Source organism: Ptiloglossa arizonensis, chromosome 7 (assembly GCF_051014685.1).
Source record: "Ptiloglossa arizonensis isolate GNS036 chromosome 7, iyPtiAriz1_principal, whole genome shotgun sequence".
Lineage (NCBI taxonomy): Eukaryota > Metazoa > Arthropoda > Insecta > Hymenoptera > Colletidae > Ptiloglossa > Ptiloglossa arizonensis.
This window is the reverse complement of record NC_135054.1, coordinates 25,033,893-25,045,000: the sequence shown is the minus strand read 5'-3', so window position 1 is coordinate 25,045,000 and position 11,108 is coordinate 25,033,893. Positions and strand designations below refer to the sequence as shown.

Genomic DNA, 11,108 nt, shown 5'->3' with positions numbered 1-11,108 from the left:
ACCTTTCGACGATGCTCGTTGGAAAAGCATTGAAAGGAAAAAGAAACCGATCGATGAAACGACAATGTCCGCGACAATATGTCGTGTATCGGGTCAATACTCGGTGGATAAAAACAAAGACGAATATACGCAGATTTATCGCGCGCGCTTATTGTTTCGATGAAAAACTTTGTTCGCTTTTAAGTACTCGGATTGTCTCGAACGAAATTCAAAATTTTTTCGTGTTTCATCGTCGTCGAGTATCAGTAGTTGCACTATATTTGGAAGATGTTTTTTATCTGGCAGTGTTCGAGTTCTATGAATTAATTACGGGTATTTGTGCTCGAGATTGTACGATTGAAAATTTTGAAAGAGAACGAGATTTTAAAAAGGAAACGGTGCAACGACAAAACTAACGATAAGACAGGTGCTTTAAACTGGTTAGTTCGGTCGTCCGCGAAACCGACATCGTTCATCGTAAGCGATCCTTACCGCGAGACCTATTAAGAGCTGGTTTTTGGCCAGGCTATCTTGGCATCGATTCGCTTGTAAGCGAAAAGGCAATGAGAGAGCTCTTGCGGGCATTCGTGGTCGCCGAGTAAGGTTTCTGTAAAGGAAAAAGAGAAAATGATCGTTATCGTTATCGTTATCGTTATCGTTTTCGTTTTCGTTTTCGTTTTCGTTTCCATTTAGGAGGGTAATTCGGTAAAGGAGGAGACAGTTTGGTAGAAACTATTCTTCGATCGATTTTTCAATCGCGAGACTCGTTACCTTCGCCCTGGACTAATTTGAAGAGACCGTAGTCCTGAGGATTGGTGCACCTTATCTTATGGGCAAGAATACGACAAATTTCTCTGGTATTCATGTTGGGTCGCACGGGTAGCGTTCTGGTGTTTAGAGATCCGTGCAATTCGTCCGGTACCAAGATTCTTAGTACGGACGAACAATCGGGTGTTCCGCAGCCCTGAATAAAATAATTGAATTTAAATAGAGATTCTTTCGTTGGTATTCGAGATACAGAAGTCGGCTTGAAATTGCCAGAACATCCCGATAAAAGATGATCGGTGCTTGATTTACATTCAACGTGGACATCGTTCCCTGGCTAGACTTGAACGTTTTCAAAACGTGAACCGCGCTGGACAAGGTCGTCAGATAGTAACCTCCCTCCCCGGTGAGAAGAGAGGGATGAAGCAGACCCCACATGTACTCGGCCTCCACCTCGGCGTCCACTACTTTGCCGCGGACCAAGACCCAAACGAGAAGAGGCAGGAGATCGTCCGCGCCCAGCGTCACGTGTCGGCCAGAATTCGCGAGCTTCACCTAAATGGGTGTATCGTCGTCTCGTGAATGCGCTCGATCGTCCCTCCGGCTAATGCCGGTGATATATAGTATAAAAGTCGAAAACGGTATTTACGGAATTGAAGATCGCCGAAATGGCCGCGAGCAGATTCTCCAGCTTGTCCAGGGGCGAATCAGCTTTCTGGAGACGATCGATGTACTTGAGGATTCGTTCCAAGCTCGGCTCCGTCGGTGGAACGATCTTTGGCTGGAAGGGTAACGGTCGATTTTAATAGCGGACGAATGTTTGTCGCTCGCTCGCTGCGAGTTCGATGCATCGAAGCCTGGGAAACGCTAAGAGGAAAACAAAGTAAACGAAAAGGATATTTTTCGAAAGAGCTACTAACTCGAACACCGAGATCCTGAACTTGTTTCCCCTGGGCGTGTTGAATGCTTTCGGCGAGGGTCTGCAGGGAGCCCGTGGTCGCGTAATGTTCCACGAACAGTCTGTAAACGTGTTCTCGGAGAGGTCTCACCACGAGGCCCATCATCACTCCCTCCAAGATGGCGTCCAAGTTTAGAAACTCGTTCGCTTTCAGCTTCAGTCTCTCTTTCTCCACCTCTTTCTCGAACTCCCTTTCACCGTGCTTTACCAGATAATTCTTCATGCCGGACATGAACTGTCGCATGTTCCTCATGACGACGTGCGGGCTCGCTTCCTTGCCCTCCTTGGTGCATTGGATGAAATTGTCGATGTTCTGAGAGAAGGTGGTCGTTTTGTCCGCCGCTAGTTCAAGAGCGTACAACCTTATCGTGGATCCGGTGCCACCGTTGTCGCGGTTCCTAAGGGCTTGTAACCGCGGAGTAGCTGAAAAAACAAGGTTCGCTCGTTAATTTTTCGTTTCGGAGAACGCAACAGAGAACGAAAAGGTGGAAACTTTGTACTCGATCGAATGGAACATCGAGAACGGAGAGTCGAACGAGACGATTACTCGCAATCCGATTACAAAGCCGATCAATTTTTCGTCCAAATTTCTCGCGCCGAATGTACTCGATTGAAAGTGTTTTCGTCGCTAGCTTTGTAAATACCTCCTTGTGTATCGTCCTCGTCGTCGTCGTCGTCGTCGTCGTCGTCGTCGTCGTTGTCGTTGTTTTATCTTATCGATAGCGATAATAATCGATACGTTAACAATATTGAAAATAGACTTTATCTGGACACGCGATCGTAATTCGAACGATGGTGGTTTGATTTTTCGCAGCTATCGAATAATCTCTAGGATATTTATCTAGCTGGGAAAGAAATTTGCGAATCGTGCGGAGAATTCGTTTTCGTTTTCGCGACGGTAACGAGCGTCGCTCACGTTTAAGGACTTGGACGCTGTTCCGAAGTCTTCTGCAAATACATCGGAACCACCTGGCCAGTTTCTGGAAGAGGCCCCTGGTCTTCGACGAGACGGGCTTTCGCTCGTTGCGAACCTCCACCGAGCAATTGATCATCTTGGTAACGATCGTCGATGAATTTCGGAGTCGATCGACCGACTCGGTTCGCTGGTCGATGAAATCGTGACGATATCGTTGTTCGGTTCGCCGATAAGAATTTCGCGGCGATACTTTCGATCAACGAGACGCGATAATCTCGAAATCGAGGAGCATCGATCAGGTCTTTCGGCAAGACCTCCCGAATCGTTTCTTCTCAATGTTTTTTCTCGGCGAGCAGGGTGTTCGTTCCGTTCGCGTTCCTTGGCCGCCGTAACGGTAACGCGTTTCCTCGTTCGTGTACCGCTATCGCGAGGAAATGGTCCCAGCTCGTCCGCGGAACCACGTTCCTTTGCAGCATTTCTCTCGCGTCGGGGAGCTTATCGAGCGAATTCCGCATAGAACTATCGAGACGACGCTGACCCGAGCAGGACGCCCGCCCGGCCGTCGAGCGGTTTATCGTCGGCGACCGTGGAATCTTACGGCCAGATATACCGTCCGTCCCTTCTCGGGAACGAGTATCGCGTATCGTATCGTTTCGTTGCTTCGTACCGTTGGAAATTAATCACGGAAGACGGAATATTTTTTCACGAACAAATTTCCCGCTCCTTGAATCGCGCGCGAAAACTCGTGTAAGTCGGATGTTCGACGACGCACTTGCCCGAACAAGCTGTTGCGGGAAATCGAGAACAAAGCCGAGGTTTTCTCGAGAAGACTTCCGCGTTCGATAAATCGTTCGATAGTCGAGGGCACTATCTCTCGGTCGATACCGAGAAGGACGTTTCCGGTCCTAAATCGACGGAAGCGTGTATTCGGCGTTATCGCCGTATCGGAACATTCACAACTTGTTCGATGAAACACCGAGAAAACGGTTTCTCGTAAAAATTTCAGATCCTGTTGTTCGACCGACGATCGCGCGAGTTCGACTCGACGCGAGCTGCACCGACGATGGTCTGCTCGAGACTGAAGGATCGACGGCGCTGTCGAGAAAGGTAGCCGGAGAAATCGGCGACGCTCCGCCAAAGTCGTCTTTCTCGGACGACTCGTTGTCAAGGACGTTTCCCCGCTGACCACGACCGTCCCCTTTCGGCCTGGCTTCTCTATTTTCTCTCTCTCTCTCTCTCTCTCTCTCTCTCTCTCTCTCTCTCTCTCTCTCTCTCTCTCTCGGACGAGCGATCACAGAGACAAGAAAGACGAGGAAGACGAGCTTTACCCGTTTCGGGAACTCTCCCGAAATCGTCCAAAGACACGTTCCGAAAACACTGTTCGGCAAAATGAATACGCGTTCTTCTATATTTGGATTCGTAACCGAGCGAAAAAAATAAACCGATCGCGGAAATCGTTCGGATAAAGAACGCTACGATTCGTAATAGGTCGGTGTAGGTACATCTCGAAGGAGGAATGATACGCATCGATACGCGTGACGTTCTCCGTGCACGCGTACAGCTTGTCGAACATCGAGATAAAACCCGACGCGGTCGAGATTACGATCTGCTTCCGAAGGGATTAATAACGCGGCTGAACTTTGTCACCGATTACTTGGAGCGTGGGTTGGTGCCGATACGGTAACGTATGAGCGTGTTCCGTCCAAGTAGCGAGTTCGCGCGCTCCGTCGGTGCTAATCCCGGCCGAAACCGTAATCGGATCGAATTCGATTATAAATGGAACGGTGATGGTCGGTTTTGCCGAGAAACACGAGTAGCCGTTCGTCGTTGTCCTCGGACTTACCAGGAGATTCGCGTTACCGATCGAGGGGGGATCCAACGAGGCGAACCTTAGTCACGGAATTGGGTTCGACGTGCGCTCGACATCGATATCGCGGAAAGTTGGACCGCTGCCGAATTCGAACCTTCCCAGAGATGGCTGAACCGCGCGAATAAATATCGTTGTTACGATAAAACGTCGTTTTCGATTTATTTACGAGCACCGATATCGAAACGTCCGTTATCGGGAACCTCGTTCCCTGGAAACGCGGAGAATAATAAACGGTGATTCAATAATATCGATGCGTTGGTATTCGAAAGATGATTTCGCGCGAAAATACAGCGACGAGGGTACGCGTTATCGGATTCGATCGAAACGTAGTACGAACGTACGCGTTTAAAGTTTGCCGAGATCCCTGGAAGGAAACACGAGAAGCTAAGAAAATGGGCCTCTGTTCGTCGCGGTACCGGTGAAACGACGTTCCGTGCCGGATGCGGACCGATTCGGTTCGAGAGGAATTCGGTGACCGAATCGCGACCGTCCTTTGTGCACCGCTACCGTTACGGTTCCCGAGAACGTAACATTGCGCGGCGTTGTTTCAGCACCGAGCGTCCAGAAGGTCGGATCGCGCGTCGCGCGATAGCCAGAGATCGGGAAGAAAGAAATTGCGAGCGATGCGTCAGACGCAAAATATATAGTACGCCGGCGATCGCGGACTAAAAGGGGATCGAACGCGTTCGAGCTCCTTCGCGGAGAAAGAAGCGAGTTGCGCGACGCCGAACCATCGCGAATACGGTCACGCACGGTTTCTGCCGATTCGTACGCTCCGTAATCTTCGAATCGCTGCTTCTTCTCGTTTAGTCGTCTCGAATGGTACGCGATGGACACGGCGTTCACGATTTTTACAAATTTATCGCAACGAGATCGTATCGTTCGATCGATCCATTGGACGCCCGGGTATTTGCATTATTTACCGACCGTGAACTTTACCAGATAAGCCGGCTGTTGCGCAATACGTCGATCGAAGCGCTGCCAGAGTTTCGTCCCCGCCGTTCGCGGATTACTATATTACGCGGAGCGTGCGCCGATGTTCGTCTACCCTGACGCACGTGGTGCGTTTACGATAACACGGACAAGCGGAACGTCCGACGTACGCACGCGCGACGATTCCAGCGAACCGAAACGATCGACGTTTAGCCGCGCGGGGATAAACAAACGAAAACAACATCGATCCTAATAACGCTGTTTGCCTCAACGATAACGGCCAATTATTATCCGATCGAGAAAATAACCGTCACCGCGGCTACGCGCAAGATAAACGCGTGCAACATTTTCGGAAAATCGAGTCATTTTTTTCGGTAATCTCGGTGATAGGCAGGAACGCGATTCGAAGAAAATGGACGTACGAGGGCGTACGAGGGCGTACGAGGGCACGAAGGCGTCGAGAGTCTCGAGGCCGCAAAGTTGCCGTTGCGCGATAACCGCTCCGGCAATGGCAACCCGGAAAACGATCGAGTAAATTCGCGGTCGGTCGTTTCGTTTCTTTCGTATTCTCTTGTCGCTCTTTCGGTACGTTCGCTCGTTCCAAGGACGCATCGTGTGGAGAACTTACAGAGGAGGGAGTCCAGTCGTTCCTTGATACTCTTGTTCTTGTTTATCCTCTCCGCGTCGCTTTCGTCCGTCTCCAGCGGCGTTTCCCATTCCGAGGAATCGTAGACGCGGTCCTTCCTGAAGTCGGACGCGTCCTCCCTCTCGTTTCTCTTCTCGACGTTGTCGTACGAGGAGTTCCTGTCGCTGTACAGCGACTCGGACGTGTCCGGTGGTTTCAACAGCTCCGGGTACCTGTCGGAGCGACGAACCTCGCGATTCAACGTACGTCTATCGACGATCGAACCAAGAAACGCGTCGGATGCTCACCGTTGAAGAATGATACTCTGAACGGTCAATGTGTTCCCAACGACGTCCTTGTCGCACTCCTCGTCCGGAAACTTCCTGGCCAGGTTGTTGCCCTCGTAGTCCGCGTCGCAGTCGTAATCCGGTTCGCAATCGTCGCCTTCGTTACCTAAACGAAAAATCGTGCTTTACCACCGGTCGTTTCGACGAGTTACGCTCGATAACGACGAAACGACAAAGAGACGGAGAGACAGAGAATACCGATGAATTCCCAGCTGGAGTCCACGGCCCAGGACGTGTCGTTCAACATCTTCGTCCTGATCTTTGGCGGTTGGACCGGCTTAGCGCGCGGGATCTTCTTCGGTTCTTTGGTACCGAGACGCTTGGCCAGATTGTCCACGGAGGAGGATATCAGAGGCGTCTTGTCCTCGGTTTCCTCGGTTTCCTCCCAGTCGATCGGATGAAGCTGATTGGGGTTACCGGGCAGCACCACCGGTGCCTGTAACCAACCTGGCTCGCTGTGCCGATACTTGTTCGTCGCTGGATTGTTCCTCGGTCGTCTTCTCGGTATCACCACGGCGCCCTGAGCGATCGCGTCGGCAGGTTCCGCGTAGAAGGGACTCCCTTGCTTGGACTCGGGCGTCAGGGGACTGTTGCTCTCCGATTTTACCAGCATCGGTCCGAGCTTGTTCCTCGGAGGTGTGACCGTGCTCGGACTGTTCAACGAATTCGCGCTGCCTGCGCAGAGAGAAACACGATCGATCGAGACGGGCTCGCAAACTATAAAAGGTCGCGTTCGCAACGATATCTACTCACAAACTCGGGACAAGAGATCGGGTCTCCTTCCCATTCCCGTTTCCTCCGGCGGCGAGCCGTTCCCTTGATCGGTAGGCTTCGCCTCCAGCACGGGCTTGAAGCTGCTGAACTCCGGGCTGATCGTCTCCTTGTAGCTGAGCTTCTCGTTGCCGATCGACTTGTCGTTCCTCAGGACCATTCGATTGTTTCTCACGATCAGTTGGTCGTTGGACGGTAACCGATCGTTGTAGTTACGGCTCTCGGCCGTGATCGTCGGCTTTTCCTGAACGGTCGGCCGATCGTGCGAGTTTCTCAACCGTTCCTGAGGATTCGGAGGACCCTCGTTCCGTGGAAATTTATCGTTCGGTGACCAGGTCGAGTGATTCGATTGATCGGTCGTGTTCCAGATGTCCTCGTAATCGGAGATTTTGTCGCCCGGCGAGCTACGATAGTACGACTCCAGGATGTCCGATTCCTGATAGTGTTGAGAGTTTTTACGGGCCTCTCGATCCCGCCTTCTCTTCGACTTGCTCGTGCTGGACGGCGTCGTCGGCGAGAGAACGTTGCCCGCCGGCGTCTTTACGCCGGTATTCGGGACTAGCTTCGACATCGGGGAGAGTACCGGCGTTGTCGCGGACAACGGAGACTTTACGGAGAAGCTCGAGCCGAGCGATTTGTTCGAGGTCGCGCTCTGGGGGCTCAGCAACGACAGCGACGTGTTCGGCTCGGAAGGGGTGTTCTGCAACGGTAAAGAGAATCAATCCCGATTAGCGTATTCGATATTACGTGTGAAATCGATCCTCGCGGAAAATTCACCTGCAAACTGCCGATGTCGTTGGTCTGGTTCACGTTGAACGTAACCGTGGTGGTCACCGTGAAATTGTTTTGCGCGTGTCCCAATCCCGGCTTTGCCCATCTCGGGGGCGGCGGCGGTGGCGTTCTCACGTTTTGTCCGATCGCGTGGTTATCCTCGATGATGTTTCTCATCTCCGGCAGAAGCACCGGCGAGTTTGCGCAGGACAGATTGTTGAACGCGGATGACGTGGACGCGGACGTGGACGCGGAGAATCTGGTCCTGCACAGCTCGACCACCGTCGATTTCGACGTTTCCGCGATACTTTTCGTCTCGAAGGTGACTTTGGTGTCTTGAACGGGGCTGAGCACGTTGCTCTCGACGTTGTGAACCACCGGTGACGGGCAACGCACGCTCTGCACCAAATTCGGCGAGATCAGTTTCTGCGAGAGCCTCTCGCCCGGGGACATTTTCTCCCTTTTCGCGTCCAGAGGCTCGTTGAAGGTGGTCAGGTTGAGGGTGTTGGGCGGCGTCGGCCGCGGTTGACGCGGCAACGACAACGCGAACGTCGACGTTGTGACTGCGGTCATGGGCGACGAGCTTCCTGCGAGCAGAAATTACGGAGCAACGAGCTATTATTTTCGTCTCGCGGCCCTTTCGAAACGAAATTCTTTTGCCGAGAAACGATTTTCCGTATCGTTTCGTAGGAGGAGGACCACTTACGCGTATCGTGCGACGATATCGGGGCAAGATTCAACACTATGCTTTCCGCCGTGGGCGTGTGAACGGTGCTGTTGTTATTGTTGCGATTGTTGCGATCGTTGTGATCGTTGTGATTGTTCTTACCTGAAAAGAAATTATTCCTCGGAATAAATATCGCGTTTTATCTCTCTCCGGTTCGATGGAACTTACCGCCCCGAAAGCTGCTCAAACTGGAAGTGTTGCTGCTGCTGCTTTCCGGTGGTTTCGGATTCGCCATTGGATATCTCCAGAATTCCTGACCCAAAAGCGCCAGAGACGAGAGTTGTTGTCTATTCTTGGCTTCGCGCATTGCCCTTGGCAGTGTCAATTGGACCGGCAATTCGTCGCTGCTTGCCAAAGAAAAACAAACGAATCGAGGTGAATCGATGCTTCGTCGGATCGTCTGGATTGGCTAAATCGGGACAACGATCGAACGACAACGGTAAAGGTAAGAAGAAAGAAGAAGAAAAAGATAACGCGTCGAGGTAAAGCACCCGGAACGCTCGCGAATCGTCGATTATCGCGAAAATCGGGCCTAATTCCTCCCATTAGCCGTCTAAATAATCTCGGGACACGATCGAAGCGACTTTCGCCGGGCAGGTTTCGTTCGCGACTTTGCTTCGTTTACATGCTCGAGAATTCGATAAATTGTGCAAACCGAAAAATCGCCGCCGGCCTGATATCTCCCGGTGGCAATTTCGAATCGAATGACCGCTCAAATTCGCTCCGAAAGACGGAGAATAGTTTTGCGGTAGTTTCGAGACGTGGAAGAAACGGCTGGTAGGAGGTAGGTGGTAGGTGGTAGGTGGTCGGTGGTCGGTGGTCGTTGTCGGTGGCCTCGAGCGGCCAGCCGATCGAGCGCGTACGGGGTACGCGAAGCGGACGATGCTATCCGACCGCGAAGAGAGGCCACTCACCAGCACTGAGAATAGTGGGCGATCAGCGAGGGGATGTTGTCGAACCTGTTCTCGCTGGTTTCCAAGCTCAGCTTCCCCTTGTTGGCTTGGATCAGGTAGTGCTCGATGTACGGTCCCTTTCCTGGCGGCAGCCGCACGGAGAGGGCCATCGTGTCGCTCTGACTCGATTGTCGGACGACAAAGTTCTGCGAGCAACAACGAAGATCGTAAGTTTTCGACGTCCGAAACAAAGGTTCGGTCGGAAAGGAAAACAATCGAGCCAATTTCCGGAAAAGGAACAAAATTTCGCGCCACGGGCTCGAGAAAGAAGACCGCGAATCTCTCGGAGCTACCGCGTAAAACTGGGTCAAGCGATCCCTCGGGTCGTCCGTCTCTCGAAGATGCGTATCGTCGATGTAACTCGCGGCCCTCGCGGTCCTCGCGACCTTCGAGAGGGAAACAAAGCCGGAGGAAAGAAAGCTGGGAAAAGCCCGAGTCTCTCGTTCCCTCCTCTCTTGTTCGCGTTTCGCGCACGAGCCGCCGTTTCTTCGAACATTTTCCGTTCATTTTCCGAGTTAGCCGAGTTACGAGAAGCGAAGAATTACACCATGGCCCGTTGCGTTTCGATTTTGTTCCCGCTCGATGGCTCCGAGCAATTTCGACGCCGAAGAAGGCGGTGGAGGCGGTGGAGGCGGTGGTGGCGGGGGTGTCGTCTCGCCTATGGAGGAGTAATTGCGAGCGGCATTGTTTTTCGGCCGTGCAATTCGTCCGTAGCCCCTGATGCGACAGGGGTATGAACGGAGCGGGACGATTAACAAAGCTGGAAAACAATGAACCCCACCGGGAAAACAATGCTGCCACAATGGCACGGCTCGTTCGCAGTCCTTCTCCCGCTGATTACAGCCCCCACCAATCCTCCGTGCTGCCATCACCGCCGCCACCGCCGCCACCGCACCTCGCCGCTCCGTTTCCCTTACATACTATATTCGTCGGCTGGAAAAAGAAAACTATCGCGAAAATATCCTTGGGATCGGTCAGAGGTGCCTTTCCTTTCCTCGGAGTAGTAGCGGCTGGAATTTTACAATTGTTAGTTTTTCTTCGACACGTGACAAAGAAAGTTACGACGTTGGACGTTTCGCGAATCGAAGAACTTTCCTCGTTGAAAGAGATCCGAATCGCGATACTAGTTGGTTAAACGGACGAGGCTCGAGTCGATCTCCTCGAGGCTCCCCGTCTTTCTCGTCTTCGCGTTACCGTCGAGCAGTCTTGACCCGGTCTTTAAATTTTCACGAGTTTCTTTATCCGGTCGTGATCTCGTTTTCGAGTATTCTCCGTCCGATCCTACTTTCGTCCCGATTTCATCCCGGAGTGCAATTTCGAGGGGCACTCGACCTCGTCTTTACGAGTCTTCGTCCGGTGGTCTCGATCTCGTTTCGAAGCGGTCTTCGCGTGGTCGTTGACACGGTCTCCGAGCGGTTCGAGTACTCGTTCTCCGTTCTCCGTTCTCCGTTCTCCGTTCTCCGTTCTCCGTTCTCCGTTCTCCGTTCTCCGTG

The 11,108-nt window shown here is 52.2% G+C and overlaps 1 protein-coding gene across 15 annotated transcripts in view; it reads right to left on the bottom strand.

Moving 5' to 3' along the window:
• Positions 1–11,108, bottom strand: part of Spri (Src homology 2 domain-containing protein sprint) — an 88,725-nt gene that overhangs the window by 599 nt on the left and 77,018 nt on the right. For 12 of the 15 annotated variants that reach the window (XM_076316603.1, XM_076316604.1, XM_076316612.1 and 9 more), the window contains 13 exons: positions 9,577–9,761; positions 8,831–9,009; positions 8,642–8,764; positions 7,942–8,522; positions 7,147–7,864; positions 6,592–7,068; positions 6,355–6,499; positions 6,050–6,279; positions 1,665–2,125; positions 1,394–1,525; positions 1,057–1,299; positions 751–943; positions 1–586 (listed from right to left, as the gene is read on the bottom strand). The exon at positions 1–586 is cut by the window's left edge and continues 599 nt beyond it. In XM_076316603.1, coding sequence (XP_076172718.1) covers positions 483–586; positions 751–943; positions 1,057–1,299; positions 1,394–1,525; positions 1,665–2,125; positions 6,050–6,279; positions 6,355–6,499; positions 6,592–7,068; positions 7,147–7,864; positions 7,942–8,522; positions 8,642–8,764; positions 8,831–9,009; positions 9,577–9,761 — 3,771 coding nt within the window. In that variant the 3' untranslated portion in view covers positions 1–482. The remainder of the gene's footprint in view (positions 587–750; positions 944–1,056; positions 1,300–1,393; positions 1,526–1,664; positions 2,126–6,049; positions 6,280–6,354; positions 6,500–6,591; positions 7,069–7,146; positions 7,865–7,941; positions 8,523–8,641; positions 8,765–8,830; positions 9,010–9,576; positions 9,762–11,108) is intronic. The other 3 variants (XM_076316602.1, XM_076316600.1, XM_076316608.1) reach the window with 1 other exon arrangement.